At 42.0% G+C, this 17507-nt stretch overlaps 2 protein-coding genes across 4 annotated transcripts in view; both read right to left on the bottom strand.

Annotated features, from left to right (window-relative positions):
- The window catches only part of ldlrap1b (low density lipoprotein receptor adaptor protein 1b), a 31478-nt gene extending 30373 nt beyond the window's left edge, over window positions 1-1105 (bottom strand). The window contains exon 1 of one of the 2 annotated variants that reach the window (XM_041060591.1): window positions 741-1105. In XM_041060591.1, the coding sequence (XP_040916525.1) occupies window positions 741-825 (85 nt within the window). In that variant the 5' untranslated portion in view covers window positions 826-1105. The remainder of the gene's footprint in view (window positions 1-740) is intronic. The other variant, XM_041060592.1, reaches the window with a different exon arrangement.
- A 3263-nt stretch (window positions 1106-4368) lies between these two features.
- Window positions 4369-17393, bottom strand: maco1b (macoilin 1b). Of its 2 annotated transcripts, none has more exons than XM_041060861.1 (11): window positions 17145-17393; window positions 15626-15767; window positions 13977-14103; window positions 12841-12964; window positions 12010-12188; window positions 10477-11041; window positions 8612-8770; window positions 8007-8189; window positions 7757-7877; window positions 6846-7020; window positions 4369-6735 (listed from the first exon to the last, which is right to left on the bottom strand). In XM_041060861.1, exons 1-11 carry the CDS (start codon window positions 17222-17224, stop codon window positions 6533-6535), a joined length of 2058 nt encoding a protein of 685 aa, XP_040916795.1. In that variant the 5' UTR covers window positions 17225-17393; the 3' UTR covers window positions 4369-6532. The 2 variants fall into 2 exon arrangements, with proteins under 2 accessions (XP_040916795.1, XP_040916796.1); XM_041060862.1 differs by having other exon boundaries at window positions 10477-11038.
- Window positions 17394-17507: the final 114 nt, after the last annotated feature.

Below are 17507 nucleotides of genomic sequence, written 5' to 3'. Positions count from 1 at the left end.
TTGTTTCACATAGTGTATCGCCTAGCAACAGTGGGTTGCTAGGATTGTACAGCCTTGCCAGGAAGACGACCACTCATCTGCCTGTGCCTTTTCACTCCAATGTCTCCAGTACTTGTCTCTGTGGTCGCCCGCAGGTCCTCACGGCAGTATCTCAGCTCCCAGCTGAGAGTCTCTGCTGCACATTTCAAACCCGTGTCTGTCACCCGGTGGAGTGACGTGGCAGAACAACAACTACAGGATTTCACGGGACTCTCAAACTTTAGTCGTGACACGCGTCCTGTTTTTGGTCTCAGTGAGCTAAAAACGAAAGCCTCGATCGGCTTGTCAGATTTGTGGAGAACCACTACGGGACCTGAACCCGCTGCTCTGTGCGCAAACGCCTCAACAGGAGTCAGTTTACGAGCTGCGGGGCGCTGCTGTCAGTTTGAGAGTCAAGTTCAATTGCACAACAAAACATTTCCGACATAAAACACCCACTCGCTTCTTAAGCTTTGTTTTTGTTTTTTTTGTTTTTTGCTGAGCTTATTTGTTTTTCTGGGTTCCTAGGTCAATCAAACACCCAGCCCTCTGGCAGCTGTTCTGACCCCACCAACCGTAGCTGGCGTCCACAGGCGAGTTGTAAAGTAACGCTAAGTAAACGCCGGTTATAGTGTTAGCTACTTGTCGAGGCTAGCGTGGTTTAGCCAAACTAGCACCAGCTAACGCCTTCGTGGTGATGCATTGAACAACTGAATACTTACTTTTATGTTTGCCCGCACCCCACGACTGTTTGGCGATACTGGGGCTCCGTATAATTGCCCTTCCAGCGGATTTCAAAGCGTCCATATCGTAATCCAAAAGTGGGGCAAAGAGCCCGACAAGCGCCTGTTCGTCTCTGTCGAAACCCTTCGCTTGGTTTAAAACAGCCCTCTCTCGTCCAAACTTTGTTTCTGTCCTTTTTTCCTCCCCTCCTCACGGTTAGCTTCTAGCCGACGGTAGATTATCATGTTCGTCCCCCTGGGCGGTGTTATATATGTAAATTAAGGATAATGCGCGTGACGCCCGTGTGTGGAATCACGCGAGTGAGCTTGTTGCAGCAGCAGAGCTCGCATCCCGGGCGGGCGGTGACAAGAAAGATGTTGTTCCCGTGAACACACGGTACGGTTTCACTCCCACCCACTGTCTTGTGTGACAAGTAGCTCGGTAGTCGTGTCACGGGCAGTGGTCACACCTCTCATGTTTAATTCAGCCACTTGGCTTCTTCTTTCCCGAGCTCCTACAGTCTGTTCGGTGGAAATGTCTGTAATACCACAACCAAATAACCTGGAACTACTTTAATTGAGCTCACTCACCCTTACAGGTTGATATAAAGAGCTAAAAAGCAGCTGCAGTTCACATTATGCATCACAGTAAGAATCAGCTTCTGAGCATTACACCTGTAAGGGATTTTTGTTTATAATTATGAATATTTTCCTCATGCTTACAGGCTGAAAGCCATATTTTTCTCACCTATTTAAAGCAATGTCCATTCATTGCCTTTGTCAGATCAGGTGCTTTCTGTGATACAGTACTTACACTGAATATAATACCATTGTTTTCAGGCAAAGTGCATCCTATGCTATATGTAACCATAGCCCCCATATTCTCATATTCTGCCTTAGTACTCTGATGTGTGTGTGTGTGGGGTTGAGGAGTTGAAGTCTCAACTCTTAGATGTCTCAACATCTAAGAGCTGAGACTTCTTAGATGATGCAAGAAAGCAGTATAGATTAAGCAGATAATATTTTTCGATTTATGCTTGGTTCAATACCTTATGAGTACCTATCAAAGTGTGTCCATAGCACAGAGTATTTTTTAGTATGATTTAGAAATTCTTCGATAGCTTCCTGGTTTACTGTTGTTGATTGTAGACTATTTTTAGGTTTGGGTGTTGGTGCTGAACCTTTTGTATTGCATTGGCTCCATTATCAAAACATTTTAAATGATACCAAGCTCGATTTCTACATTGAGTTTCACTGAGCTTACATCATCACACTGTAAAATGAATCACTCAGGAGACTGGCTTTCAAAAACTCTTGCAGTACCACATTTCATTGGAGATGACAAGCTCAGAGATAAGAGTGCAACAGGCTAATACGTCCCCAAGGACATATTAGGCAACACCACCACTAGCTTCAATATGAAGCTCAGGTAGCAGTGCTTAAAGTACTGGTTATGCTCTGCACAAAAAAAAAAAAGAAAAGAAAGAAAAATCACCGCATCCGTGTTGTGCTGTAAACTAAACAATTCATCTGTAGTCAGGCAGGTGCATTCCTTTTAAATCACCGTTTCTTTGTTGGCAGCTACAACCATGCTTCGCTAAAAAGGGCTTTAGACAAGAGTCTGCACTATCTGTTAGTAAATCTGCCAGTTATTGAAGCATGCAAGACATATATTGACTTTTAAAGCAGCAACATGGGAAATAGTTACAGTAGGTGTGTTTGGAGAGAAGAATCAATGAGTTTCTGCTGGTGGGGAGAGAGACGGGTCCAATTGCACTTGGGGGTGGGGGGACTGAGAAGGTTTGCCAGCATTCAATAGAGATGACTCTTCACTCCGAGGGTGAGTGTAAAAGACAAAATACTTGTGATTTATTTATTCATGACGACAAACACATGTAAGCAGACCTCATAGCCCCAGCTATGGGAGTATATCTATACAAATATCTAGTCACCTGAGCTGCAAATTCACTATACCTTAAGTGAGCGTCTGAGAAAAACCAATTCAGTTTTAATATGTTTCACTGTGTTCCTTGTTTTCCAGAGGGACAGGTTCAGAGGCAGGGAGATGGAGAGTGCATTTCCACCAAGAAAATTGCTCGTGTACTTTATGTTAATTGAGCAGGTCAAGAGAAACAGGAGAGCTGTACCTGGAATTTCTCATTTATGGCTTATTCTCTTCAAACAGCTGGATTTACTGTAGATTTGTGAGGCCTAATGGTATTGTGAGTACAGCTGTGCCAAATGTCGACTGCTAGAAAAGGCCTATTATAATCTGTTAATTCCACATGCTTGACTCTGCCAAGTAGTGTGGTGCCAATTTGGAACTGGGAGAGCAATAAAATACTGAGGATTGACTGCAAAGACAAATTCATGCCTAACCTAGGCACTGGTTAATGCGGAGAAAACGAGTGAGGAGCTTTACCCACATTCGTCTCGCTGCACAGGTTAATCAGGTGTATTTGGGGAAGCCTGGCATGTGACAGATTGCTGAGCAGGGTGCTTCTTTCATGCATTGAAATTCTGTGTCCTTGGCAGAAGGATTCGTTATCTCCCTCCCAAATTTTCAAAGTGCATTAACAGAGTTATCATTCAAATCAAAACGTGTGGCAGCCCATAATTTGCTCCCTTTCATGGTTCCATCACTGAAATCCTCAGGCCCAGAGGTCAGCAGAGCGCAGAAAACCCCTGATGGTGATGTCTGAATTTGAAATGTAGACAAAGAGGGGATGAAAAAAATGCTCTAAAATACTCTCCGTGTTTCCCCCTCTGGCATTGTTTAAATGGTGCACACTTCCAATTTCATTTACCTTCCAGCACAATGCTGCCCGATCACATTGTGGAAGCACGGCTGGTCACCCTGTTTTGACTAGCTGTGATTAGTGGCTGGCATGAACAAATTATTCATAAGTTTCTTTTGTGCGAGCTTAATGGGATTTTATAGTCTTGAAAAGAGGGAATTAGTGATTTTTGACAGACTTAGTAACCAGATTCTGTGTGGACACAGATAATCTCCTTTAACCTACAGTTTGGAGATGGGTGCTGCCTCCTACTGGCAATGAGATGACAGTGCACCACGTGAATTTCAAATACCAGAATATGGAAAACTTAATGACCTTGTTAACTGTTTTTAAGCTTTTTGGGGGTTAATGTCAGATCATGTCTGATCATCTTCTTCAACTACAATAATGTAGCAAAAGTCTTTTATTAGAGCTGAGTCACTCACTAAAGATGAACTTCTTCAAAGATAATATTAGAACAAAATGAAACTGGTTTGAAACAGGGAAAATGGTTCAGGGGTACGGCAGCATTTTAGTATTGCAGTTCCATAAAGTTTAGGGACTCACAACAGATTGTTAAAAAAATAAAATAAAAGGATGGTCAAAAATGAAGCAACAGAGGCAGAGATATCCTAACTTTTAGTCTGTAGTATGGGTTAAGCTGCAGAAATACTGGATCCTACATTTCCCATAATGCCACACAATAGCATCTTTTATTAGATCCCCTAATGGGTTCAGAAAGTGAGTAAACTTGGAGCAGAGTATCCCTTTAACCAAACAAACTCGTAATTAAAGCCGACAAGTTGTTTTGAAATATGTCCGAGTAACAGCAACAAGCAGAGAAAAGTCAATTTGCAAGAAAAAAAAAGTTTATTCCTTGCAAACCTCACAGAGCGAGAGCGCAGCCAAGGTCAGACCTGGGGAGAAACAGAGCAGTGACTGTGGGCATAGAAAACAAAAAACAAACAAAATCACTTCTCTATAACTTTCAACAATCAGTTGACCAAACAACTGACTAAGCTGTAATTTTCACAGCTTTTCTCCCCCCCCCCCCCCCCAGGAGCCACTGTCAGCAGCCTGAGCGGGGAAAAAAAAGCTTCTCCATAAACAGTTGGTGAAAACCACACGCACAACAATGATCATTTCAGATGATGGTGAAACCACATCAGACTCAAGCGATTTTCTCCCTGCAGGAAAACAACAATACCAGAAACAGGAGTAAGGAAAACTGTTTTAAAACAGCCACTTACCCAACAGTTGCAAATACTGTAACATTCACAAAAAGAAATTTGACTTTCTAGTCCCTTACTTTTAACTACAGTCTACTACAAACAGGTGACCACTCTCTCTACCTGCTTAACAGAAACTTCCATTAAGTGATATTCAACTGGATATTTGACAAAAAGGTCAGCCAATGTATTTGCAGTACATTCTTGAACACATGACTAGAGAAACAAGCATTCTAGTCTTGGCACACGAACTGAAGTGGAAGATTAATTAAATAAAGTTATTTAACTGCTATATTCAAGTTGGCATTTCCAAAGCTTTGTGTACATTGCACAGTCCATCTTTACAGTTTTCCCTTTCAAACAGCGTGTGTTTTCTACAGTGCAACTTTTAACTGGAACTCAAAAAGAAAAGAGGGGGCAATAGCTAAACCGGGAGGTTCGGGGTTTTTGACAGCAGTAGAGATGAGCTTCTGTGTACAGACATGTGACGAGCCAGAGACCTGTGTGGAGTAGACTCTGTGGTGGCTAACATCACGTCAACATACTGACCAACGGGCAAATAGGGGTACAATGAAAAGTTTAGAATTTGGTGCTGTCCACTGTACTTGTTTAATGTGACCTGTACAATAAGGGACATAGCAGCCCCAGAGTGCTTCCCCACCAGTGTGGAAATCAGCAAGGAGCCCGAAATCCACATCAGTGTCCGAAAGGCAGCTCTGTCCCATTTGACTGGGCACGGTCAAATTCTTATCCATTCCGGCTTAGCCAGATGCTTCAAAACTAATTCAGAAGGGCTGGGCCATTTCATTATCACACTCACTCTATGTCCTCAACTCAAGGCACTGAGATCATGACAACTGATCAAAGACTATGCAGAGCACTGAGAAGCTGTGCACTTAACATACACAGTCTCCTCTTACTGCACTCCTTCAACTCAAAAACTCTTTCAGAAGATAGAGCGAGGGAAACCAAACTGCTGTTTTCACCGATGCTGAACATTTGGAGCTTCCTAGGTTTATTTGATTTCAAGGTCTAGGTTTCTGTTTACAACACAAGATCTTTTCCAGCTTGTTGAAATCAACACTTGAATCTTAAAGAGGGAACAAATAGGACCACACAATACACTGTAAAAACTGTTTACCACCAAACCCCAAAGCAGCTGAGGGCTGGGTTAATTTGCCGTCTGATTGTGGATTAAAAGAACAAATTAAACATAACAGGGAGCAGGAGGCTGTGCCAACTTTGCACTACATTCCTCTGGTTGTACAGATGTTGCCGTACTACCTTGGGAGAAAAAACAATCTGTCAAAGAAACTGGGACACAAGTCAGGCTGTATGATGGAGGAGAACTCTGTTTTCCAATTTTAAGAGGAGGGGGGAAAAAAAAATCTACCTAAAAAAAAAAAAAGAAAAAGCAGCTCTTCCCCAGGACCAATGAGCAGGTAACTGGTTGCAGGTGGTTGCAGTGGTGACGGGAAAGAGAGAGCAACACCCTTGAGATGAAGATACATACCCAATTCTGTGAGGTTTCACTAGACACTTAAGAGAAAAAAAAAACTGGGACTTTCTAGTTGTCCGTTTTAAGTTTTTTTTTTGTCTTTTGTTTTAACTACAACAAATACAGTCACACAATACAACATCCTTCTGACCTGGCAAGGAGAGAACAAAAAAAAAACAAAAAAGAAACACCGTTCTCAGCCACAGACGTGCCGAGCAGATTGGTTGGAAGGTGGTGGGCCGGTAAAATAAAAAGGATGGAAGGGAGGGAGCAGCGGGTACGAGGATTTCACTTTTTCAGTGGCTGGTAAACGGAGGCGTTGGGGTCTAGGCCGGAGGAATTGGTGTCCATGAATTTGGAGGAGTAGTGGGGGGCCACGGGGGTCATGCTGCTGGTGTCGGCTGTGTAGGAGATGCTGGGCATGACGGCCATCACTTCGGCAATCTTCTGCTTCAGGTCTTTGATCTCTTGGTCCTTCTGCAGGATTTGACCTGAAATCAGACATTAAACAAGTCAGTCCAAAAACAAAAACCCCGAGTATACTTCTCACACTCTTCAATATTGTGTGTGAATAAATATCTTGTTTGTCAATAAGTCTGACCTTGTGCGATCTCCAGCTGTCTCTTGGCATCTCCCAGTGCAGAGAACAGGTCCAGTTTGATCCTGGTCTCTGCACTCAGGCTGTTCTCCAGGTGCTGGGTCTTGTCCTGCATGGCTGACAACGCTGACATCAGCACCTCTGTGTCTTTTTCGTTCTCCTTATATTTATGAAGCTCCTGAAAGATGAAAGGGAAGAGATAGAGTCAGGGTCAAGTCAGGAGGTTAGTGTCTGTGACTGGTTGCTTTAGCACACTGGTGACTGAATGTTCTGTGCTGTCTGACATAGACGAAGGCTGATAACAATTGACAGGCTCCTCTTTGAAAGTGTAACAGTCTGTAGATCACGGATTGTGTGGCTTCTCCTTTACTGCCTTATGTATGAGCACTGTTGTTTTGTTAGACAAAAAAGTAAAATAGATAAATTATAAACAGTAACTTTCTCAATGTTGCCACAGAAGTTGAAACTTTCATATGGTGTTCACTTGACTTGTGCACCCAGACCATAGCTTGTTCTGAGAACTTCTCTAGGAGCTGCAAGAAATGCTGCATCAAAAGAGACATGTTGTGTTTTGCTGTGTAGCTAAGTCAAACTGCAGTCCACATTATTGTAAAAGCTTGTTATATGCAGATCTGGCAATGCGGGCAGCACCGCAGGAGATTCACATTGCACGAATTCAAACTTTCACGGATCAACAAGCAGAATTAAAAATATATTAATATATCACAACTTTGAAAACTATCAAGCACGCTGTACCTCACCTACTGTGCCTAGCAAAAAGAATTAAACAGGAGCAAAATAAACAGACAAATGTATTTAAGTACAACACTTTTGGAAAAATGTTGTTTTATTTTTTTTCAGAGATTGATGGTAACAATTCTTATAAGTACTTTCGCTCATAAAAATATCCTCACCTGCACTTTCAATTCAAGCTCTCGGATCTGGTCCTCCTTTTGCTTGATATCCATTGTTAGTTTCTTACACTCTGTTTCTAATTCAGTGATCCGCCGCCGCAGTGTGTCTGTGCACTCCCCTCTGACAAAAAAGGCCATGAAAAAAAGTAGTGAATTATATCAAACCTAATAACAAACCAAACCTTGAAAGACAAGTCAGGAGTAAAATGGTTGCTGAAAACTAAATTTGTAACATTAGATGTGCTCCTACCTGGATGCTGCTGCTAGTGCTACTGCTCTGGCTGCTGTGGCCTCCTCTAACTTCTTTCGCTTCTTTTCATCTGCGAGCTGTTTCTCGGCGGTGGCTCGAGCCTCCTGCTCTGCTTTGAGCCTCTTCTCCAGCTGGCCCACTGCCTGTTTGTCCTTTTGCTTTGCCTGCACAGCATTATGGAGCCTGCAAGTGCACAGACACACATATCACAGAACAGCATGTTATCGAATAGGAAATACGGGGTGGCAGAATCAGTATTTCTTACCTGTGCTGTATGTGTTCATTATTGTTTTACATGTACAGCACTGGTTTGTTCAAGCCAACCTGAATGGCTGTCATTTGTGATTCCATCTTTCCGCACCGATCTGGAAGACTCTTCTTTCCAAATCAGAAACTAGCTTATGAACGTAAAGGCTGTTTAGCAGGAAGTGATGTGATGATTTTGCTACTGACTACTGCGGTTTCCCTACAGTGTTTATTTATATTTTATTTATTTGCCGATGCATGACAACAAACACCCTGAATACCTCGAATAGTAATGATCCTAAACCAAAACAATCACTTGCCTAACCTGCTCAGACCTGTTGGATTGTAGCACCACTCACTTGTTCTGCAGCAGCTCGTTCTCCTGGCGCAGTTGGCCCAGCTCAGTGCGTATGGAGCGCTCAGCGCTGCCCAGTGAGCCAATCTGGCTGCGAAGGTCCTGCTCCACCTGCCGGCTGGCCTGCAGGTCCGCCTTCAACTTTTTAACATCCTGCTCCAATCTGTCCAAGGTGGGAGGAGTAAACAGAGGAGACACACTGATCTGCTGCTCACATGACATTGATCATGATTTTTTGAAAATGCACAAAGCCATGGCTATAAGCACAGATGAAGCTGCATTCCAAGGTGTGTTATAGCTTAGTACCAATACACGTATATAGTTATGGATACACAATTCCAGATGTGGTGGTCTAATAGTTCAGCCATGCATGGTGCACATGCCCAGATGAATATAGAAAACAGCTGCCCCACCAAAGCATTGCTTAAGTTATTATTGCTGCCAAGGCCAGTTCATATTCAATCTATACAGACATATGGCTAAAAGACAAAGCTAATTCTTTAAACTGAGTAAACTTAACAACGTAATTTAACAGTGTAACCAAGAAAACTAATTCCTAATAATTCCTAATTCCTCTGGGTGTTGTAAAAATGGTGAGGTCATTCATTCATATTCACTGTTACAGGACCTGAACGTGTGTGACGGAGGTTTCATAACCACTTTCATATCCTACTCTGAGAAAAGAATGTTATCAAACCTTCAGCACGAGAGTCGTCTAAGATCTGGGATAAAAACATGATAAGCCCTCAAAGTAGAACCTGATGCTACAAATACTGTCATGAATTTATGTTGTTCTGTCTGCTGTTGTCTGCAGTCACTAAGAACAGTCTGCAACAAAAATCCAAATTACAAAAAGTAAACCACTGACGATATCAAATAGAAAACACATGCAGGGAGAGGCAGGAAAAACAATGACAGGCACTGCACATTAAGTCCAATTTCTTTCACCATCAACCCTACTGTTACATCTGACATAACAAACAACATTATCTGTTTTTAAATCACCTATGTTGCACAGAAAAGACTGCAAATAACAACAGGAGTGAGACGGCATTTTTCAACACCCTCAGTCCAATTAAGTCACACCAAGAATAGACGGTCCTAATGACCATCTGTTTGCTCTGTGCAGATTCTGTTATATCATCAGTGGCCTCAGCTTGGTAGGTCAGCTGAATAAGAGCCGATTTGGGCATTTTTAAATTGATTTGTTTTGGATATATAAAACACAATCAATTTCTGATCCTTTGTTTGTTTGTTTGCTCCAGGTACACTAACTGTCAACATGTAATTGGTAAAAACACTCACATGGTTTTTTTGAACGCAGCATAAAATACCACAACCACACAAATGTCAAAATAAAGAGCAGCCAGAAGTTTGCAGCTTTTCTGCCACATCAAATCCAGACTCCTCTTCTGACCAGATATATCATACAAAACACTACAGGTCTACAGGATGTTACACTATATTACAAGAAACCATTAAAGTTCAGCTGTGATGCAGGCCATACTTTCCTAATGGAGAACTATTCAGCTATTAAAACATTTAGACTACTTTACTAAATTTAATGTAGTTTATGTACTTTAGCTTGAGTGCAGCTGTGTTATTCAGAGAAAACCATTACTGACAAAAAAGTGTGGTTGAATTAGAATCTGTATCATTATCAGGATCAAGGAAAAATGTCAACTGGTCAAATCTATCCTCAACACATACATTAAAATAGTTCAATGCATAACGTGACAACAATGTTTTTATCAGTATAGTTTGTTAGTAGAGTATAGCATAGCATTGTTCAGTGCAGCGTGGTATAGTATGGTCTTAATGAGTATGTGTCTTAATGAATGTTTCGATGTCTGAACATGAGCTTCTTACCTAACAAGTGCTTCTGGCTTGCTCAGCTGGTTGTTGGGGATACAGTTGTCTGTGGGATCCCTGTGGGAGCCACCCGATGTCCCCTTCCCCACTGCTAACTTGTGCTTCTTCTCGTTCTTCCCTGAGGAAGATGAGGACGATGGGGCAGAGGAGGGCACGCTGCCGTTGGTAGCACTATGGCCGCGGGGCGAGGAGTTGAGCGTTGCGGCATTGCTGCTAGCATTTTTGTAGTTTTTAGAGGAGGAGGACGACGAGGAGGAGCAGGAAGAATTGTTGTCCTCTTTAAGCAACAGGTTCTCTGTACTGCCCAGCTCTGTGGTCAGTCTCTTGTTGTTCATATGGTTCTCCATATACTCCATCTCCTGGAGTTTAGAGTCCACTGATGATGGCAGGATGCTGTTGCTGTTGTGCTGCTTTTTAGCCTCCCCGCCACCCCTTCCCTCTTTCCCTTTTTCTCTATACTCTAGTTCCGGCAGTGGTGCCGATGTCTTTTTATTGGCAGGGGCGCCATTCTGTGATACTGGAGGTGTGTCCACTTCAGATATTCCTTTAGCTGCTGCTGCTGCTGTATGAAAAAAGGAAGCAAAGGGGTACACATGAAATCCGTATGTGTGTGTGTCTATATATCACAATTGCCATGAAACCTCATCTTAAAGAGAGTTTCCTGAAGTTCCATAATCCTCACTTAACAAGTGTGTAATTCTTCATATCTTGTATTTCAAACATAACTCAACAAGTTCAGGTTCACATGTGTTGCTTCGGTGCTGCTTTCGTGAAATGGACAGACTTTGCCTAACACAGCTGTGTTGCATCTCAGTGATCTTTGCCTAATCGCACCCAGTGAGCAGGGCCTCTCAGATCATGGGATGTTTGTTTAAAATGTGAGGCAGGTACACCTGTAACCACAAACTTTGGATAGAGAGGGAAATGATGCACGAGCTGCGATTATGAGTTGGAGTAATGTTGGATTTATGACAACTTAACAAGAACTTGATAAAAGCCTGGTTGTGCTGAAAAAGATAGTTCTGTTTTGACCTAAATTTCTTGTTAATTGTCTCTCACAGGCCCAACAGAAAACCGAACAAGATCTAAGCTATGGATAAGCATCATTTCAACCAACTTTACACAACTGAAGATATAATTCAAACACAGTCGTTTCATGTACCACAACAGTTGTACAAAACTAACAGAAGGGCACCACTTCAAAACCATTTTATTTTTGGAGCAGTGCCACAGGACTTTACGAGACCAAACCACCTCTGTATCACCAACATGCACTGCTGCCTTTTTTTCAGAACTATCTAGTAGGTACCTGCTATATCCATTAACAGTGTTGACTGACTGATGCAAGACTGACTGGCAGATCATTTTGTGTCATCACTGACTCTTGAAGAAATCTATATACTTGAAGAAATCTCTGTTTTGTGCTTTTGACATGTCAAATTAATCAAATAACGTGATTTTACTATTCAGATTTAGTGGATAGTGTATCTCTCATTTCCTGAACCTGGTGCCTCATGTGCTGAACCTTACCTTCTTCTGCCTCTCGCTCTTGCCTCTGAAGCATCTGTTGCTCTGGAGGTAGAGCCTGCTGTAGGAGCTGCATGTAAAACTCATTCTCCTTCTGCACTTCCTTCTGCTTCCGGAGGCGCATCTTATAGCTTACGTAGCTCTTGAAGCCAAAGCCCAGCGTGACCACTGGGTAGCCAATGCTACGGACATGGACAGGGCAAGTACAATCACAAGTGTGCTCCACAATAGATCAAAAATTACAAAGCCCTGATTCAGTCAAGGAAACACTGCTGCAAAAATGTACTTAAGTTATCAATTCCTTATAATTCTTCATTATACTACGTAAACTGCCCAACTTCAATACATAATACACAACCAAATCCAGCTCAAAGGTCTTAAAGACTTCTTAGATTAAATCTGCTGAACCCTCTTGGCCTTTTGCAGTATATGAATCTACAATGTACAAGTGCTACTTTAAACCTCTCTCAGGCAAATACCAATAGGCAGTTTTCTTAAAGCTAATGGCAAACATAACACAATGTCAGTGATGGAAAAATAACTGCTTTTTGCTACAACATGCTACAACAGTTTCTACTTGAAAATAAGGCATATTTAAGTTAATTTATTATTGAAAATAATAAATATCATGAAAATGAGAAAAGGGGAGTAAACAACGATGAGGGAAGCTGTGTGAAAATTTAGATGAATACATTTAATGCTGTCTTTACTTCACATCATTCCTCTGCACCATGGTGGCACAGTCACAGTCAACACAAAACCCAGACACGTGTTTCAGTCAAAGCATGCCTGTCAACGACCGCTGCCCCAAGTTAAAACACAAGAGTGGCTCACCAGTGTGCAGCGAATGGACGACACAGGTCCACGTGGAAGTTCTTCAGGTCTTTGAATCTGATGGCTGCCTCGATGTACACAAAAAGTATCCATAGAGACACTGTGGGCAGACAGACACCTCTCTCTGGAAAAAAGAACAAAAACAAAACAAAGAAGGCCGAAGATGTTAGAACTGAACATCTAACCTAATTGTGTCCATGGTAAAGAGTATCATAAACTGCCAAACGCTGGCACAGAATTCTTGGTCATTGTGTACTTTTTCTTTAATAAGCTACTGCCTAAATTTTATGTATTTTAGTGTTAAAACAAAGCATCTGAACCACTTTGACTGTCTCGGCTTATTTCGGGAATATGGGCAACAGCATGACACGGATGTTAACACAGATCTGCCCCCCCTCCTTCGCAAACACGTTCATGGTCAGGGCAGGTTAACAACCTGTTAAAACTTCTGCTGTGATCTTCCATTACCATATAACCACTGATTACCTATTGTCTCCCTGGCTGTAATATACTCAGACACCTTCACCACCAGTTCAAGTGTTAAGAGATATTTATACTTCTGTGACATGCTGCGGTTGTGAATGTCACTGGTGAGTTAAGCTGGACGGTTCAGAAAGCAACTGGGAACCACCCTGAGTTTCTCCCTCCCCCAACTGGCACTAGGATTTCAATCTGACACCTGGCCTTTGGTCAACACAGGGGGATACCGCTAAATCAGAGTGACAACTAATCCGCAGAGCGCAGCTCACTTACACACACCATGCAAAATTCTAAGAAGCAAGCCATCTATTTGCAAATATGTGCACGGGTACTTCTCCACACATTTCACATCTGCTTTTCTCAGAAGCACTAAGTGGAAATTCTAAGAATTAGTCGAATATATGACTTATAAGGACGATTTATCTTAATTGTCTATTGAGCAAATAAACAGAAAGCTTCTTCCTTTCCTTTTTTCTGTTTGCACTGTTAAACAGAACTTCTGCACAAGGGTCACAGCCATGATGTAGCTTTTGTTTCTTGTTTAAGCATGAGCCACTCACAAACCATTAGTCAACTTTTTCACTGGTGCCTGCCAATTTCCCATTCAGTATTTAATCTAACAAATATCAAGAAATCTAAACCGAGGACGGTCGTACCTGTGTGCCAAACATACTGCACCCACACATAGGTACTGGCAGCGAAGAATAGCCATTGCACTGGGATGAAGAGGAGGCAAATGATGTCCGAGGTAAACGCCACACACACAAAGAATACTGAGAAGGCCTGTTGGAGAGAGGAGAGGTGGTTATGATAAACGAGCAACATGTGCAGCAACAGGAGATGTAGGTTGTTTTTCCTCTGACAAATGACAAGTTAAGAACATCAAGGCTCCAAATGTTAACGGTTAAATGGAAATCATTTTCATGTTGACATCAATCGTTAAGCTGTGAGGACACCAGTTCATGGGAGGCTGGATGCCGTATCTTAATCATTTATAATGGGAGTGACCCAGTACTGGGTGATCAAACACCATATTTCATTGATAAAAAAAATTCTACCACGAATTGTTATACAGATATTACATTTTTGGTTCTCTCTTTCTACCTCTCTGTCAGACACACCAACAAACACACACCTACACAATGCATTTCAAAAAGAACAAGCTGTCCAGCATCAATAATGGATCTGAGGACAAATAAAACTATGACAGATTAACATTAGCATACAAAATTTAGATAAGAGGCAGACTAATGACCTGCAAGCCTGATCAGAGCTGCAGTTTGTATGTTATGGCAGATGAGAGGTCTGAGCCAAAGAAGTCAGAAACAAGGTACAGGTGAAAACAGAGTCTCGCTTTTGACAGTGTAGTAGAGCTGAACTGAACTGATGGCAAACTGACTGAAGCTCTGATTTCTTTGGGATGGTGCAACATTCATAATTTGAAATGCAATATTTATTGTACACCTGCTGCATCCCTGTTCAACCATGTGCCTGTTGCATTTATAGCTGCTCTCTCCTGTTTATCAGAGCTGCTTTGCCCTCCAGGTTCTCATGCAGTTTCTAGGTCCTTTGTCTGGGTTTTACTGTGTCAGTTATCAATGATCTGTAGGTTAGTCTATGATTCTGAAGGGATTTCAGAGATAAATCGTCTGACCCTTTCCTCAACACAATCACTTTTCCTATTTTCCTTTTTTTAAATAATGAATAAATCACTAATTATGTTTACATGCACACAAGAAATCAGCTTGTTGGGAGAACTCAGGTGAGGCATGAAATCACTTCAACGCTGACACAACTTAAGCTTCTTACTGATAAACAATAAGCTTGTTATAAGTTGTTTATTTTATGGTTTGAGCATTTGGACTGACTATGGCATAATAAGACTTCTTTCAAAACTCAACATCTCAATGGGAAAGTCAGAACAGCGGGGTAGTCCAAGTCCATAATGACAGCACATCTCTGTACTTGTACACTCAATATGTGAAAGCTAAGTGTGGAAGAGAGAGAAATGAAAGTCTGAAAAGGTGGCCATGTTTAAAGTTGGAATTATGCTCCTCCAGGCTGCTCAAAGTCAAATGTGCACAGGGGTCGCTCAGATATGAGCTGTTTCTTTTATACAAAGTACATTTATGTTTGTTAGCATATCACTTTGACACAGATGTCCAAAAAACACACCGTTGAGCTATCAAAGGTGTGTACTCTTTGATCTACAGTTAGCAATAACAACCTTCTTTTCACAGGTTTTTTCAAGACAAAAACTTTTTGCATAATGCCAGCCTAAGACAATTAGGCCATAGATACTCACCAGCCCCTGGTATCTAAAGGAGTCGTACACGCTCCGAATGAAGAGCCAGAAGGGCCAGAGGTACTCAAACCTGAATTCCAGTACAAAGTCTGCCAGTAGCACCAGCGCCCACACCACCAGGAATTTCAGGTACAGGAAGGTACTAAAAATGAGAAGAAAAATTGGACAACAATGTGTTTTGAAGCTCAAATACACTACAACCTTCAAGAGTGTTTTTTTCCTATTGGCAATGTAACTTGTGTTAACAGGAATGGTAGCCTCAAGACTATATGGCAATTAATTGATAGGTAAATATATCAAACAGATTTGGCTTGATTGTGAGTGTGTGTATGGGGGGGAGGTAAATCAACTGTAAGATGCATGTCTGGAGCTGCTGTTTGACAGATTAGGTGCCTGTGTGCACTGCCCTTAGTCTAAGCAGCTTATGTTATAAAATGCAACTAGGTGAGTATATAGTACAAGTATGTAGAAATTTCAGACTTGTGAAGGCATTCTGGAAGGGATCTATGTCTGCACTTAGACTTAGTTATGTGATGCCGCTTTGACAATAGTGCCCCTACAGTTGTTAAATGTATGAATGTTATCATATATGAATGTTGTCATAATTCAAGTCAGTTTAATAAGACAGATACATTTGATCTCAGTTTACTTTTTTTTTTTTTTTGTTAGAACACCAAGACCTAGACAGTGACACAGTGGGGGTGTTCTTTGATCTCCAAAGGATGACTGTTGTGTGATGGGGGGATATCTGTTCAATAATTCAAGGACTGCCCCACTGCTCCAGGTCTAGATGCCACGAGTGTAACTAGTGGCCTTTAACGTTTGGTTTATCACATATATAGGAAGTCAAACAGAAGTAGGACCTGTCAGGTGTTGCTGGAAGGACAACCAAGCAACTTCAAGTTGTCCAAAATGAACAGAACCTCTTCCGATGTCAGGCTGGTTGACTGTAGTCTTATCAACTCCTGTTTACGGTTAATGATAACATAAATTAGGATATTAGTGTACAGGTAAGGTGTGTGAGGTGAAGTTGGCAATGAGCAGCCAAAGCTGCTGTGGTGCTAGCTAACAGAAGTTACATTAGCTAACAGGGAAGCGGCTAATTATTGACGTGGCTAGCAGATGACAACTGACGTGGGAAAACGACAGATAGTCGAGGTTGTTTCATCAGTATGTAAACACCCACAATATTGTATTTCAGACAGTAACGCTGCTATGAAAGAAGACCTTGTGACATGGTTCAAAACAGGCTGTGTTGCGGCCTAGCGCTACAGCTAGCTTAACAGCTAACGTTACCGTCTAACTAATGTACAACGAAAACATACTGCTAGCATCCACTACGCTATCACTCGCAGCTAGCTAGGTTAATAAGCGTGCTAACTGTGGTAGTTCATTAACACATCAATGGCAACGTTAGTAAGTTTAACGTTCCACAGCTATCAAGCCGCAAGCATTTCCATTCAGTGGCCCCCATTATTGTCGTGAGGAGGACCCCTTCGTCAGGCTCCATATAAGTTACCTGCCGTATATACCCTCGGTGATTCGGTTCCGTTTCAACGGCCGTCGGAGTTTGCTGCAGTCCGCATTGCGCCGCTTCATCCTCCTCCCCTTGGCTTTGGCCTTCGAGTACCCACTGTAATCTTATCCAGTTTTCTTGTGTATACGGACAAAAATAATAAATGAAGTGCTTGTGGTATATGTCGCTGTTATTATTTTTCCCCACTGGAAACAAAGAAATAAATAAAGGACTCTATTCGGGAACCTCCTCTTTTTCTCTTAGCGCAGGCTCAATAAGCCCAAACCGCGCTGTATTTTACGTACGTCCAGCTGTCAGACGGCTGGTATATCCAATCAATCTATCCACCGAGGTCTCTCTCTTTGA

The sequence above is a fragment of the Toxotes jaculatrix genome, chromosome 17, assembly GCF_017976425.1.
Source record: "Toxotes jaculatrix isolate fToxJac2 chromosome 17, fToxJac2.pri, whole genome shotgun sequence".
NCBI lineage: Eukaryota > Metazoa > Chordata > Actinopteri > Toxotidae > Toxotes > Toxotes jaculatrix.
Note: the sequence above shows the minus strand (reverse complement) of the source record. Positions and strands in the feature narration are given on the sequence as shown.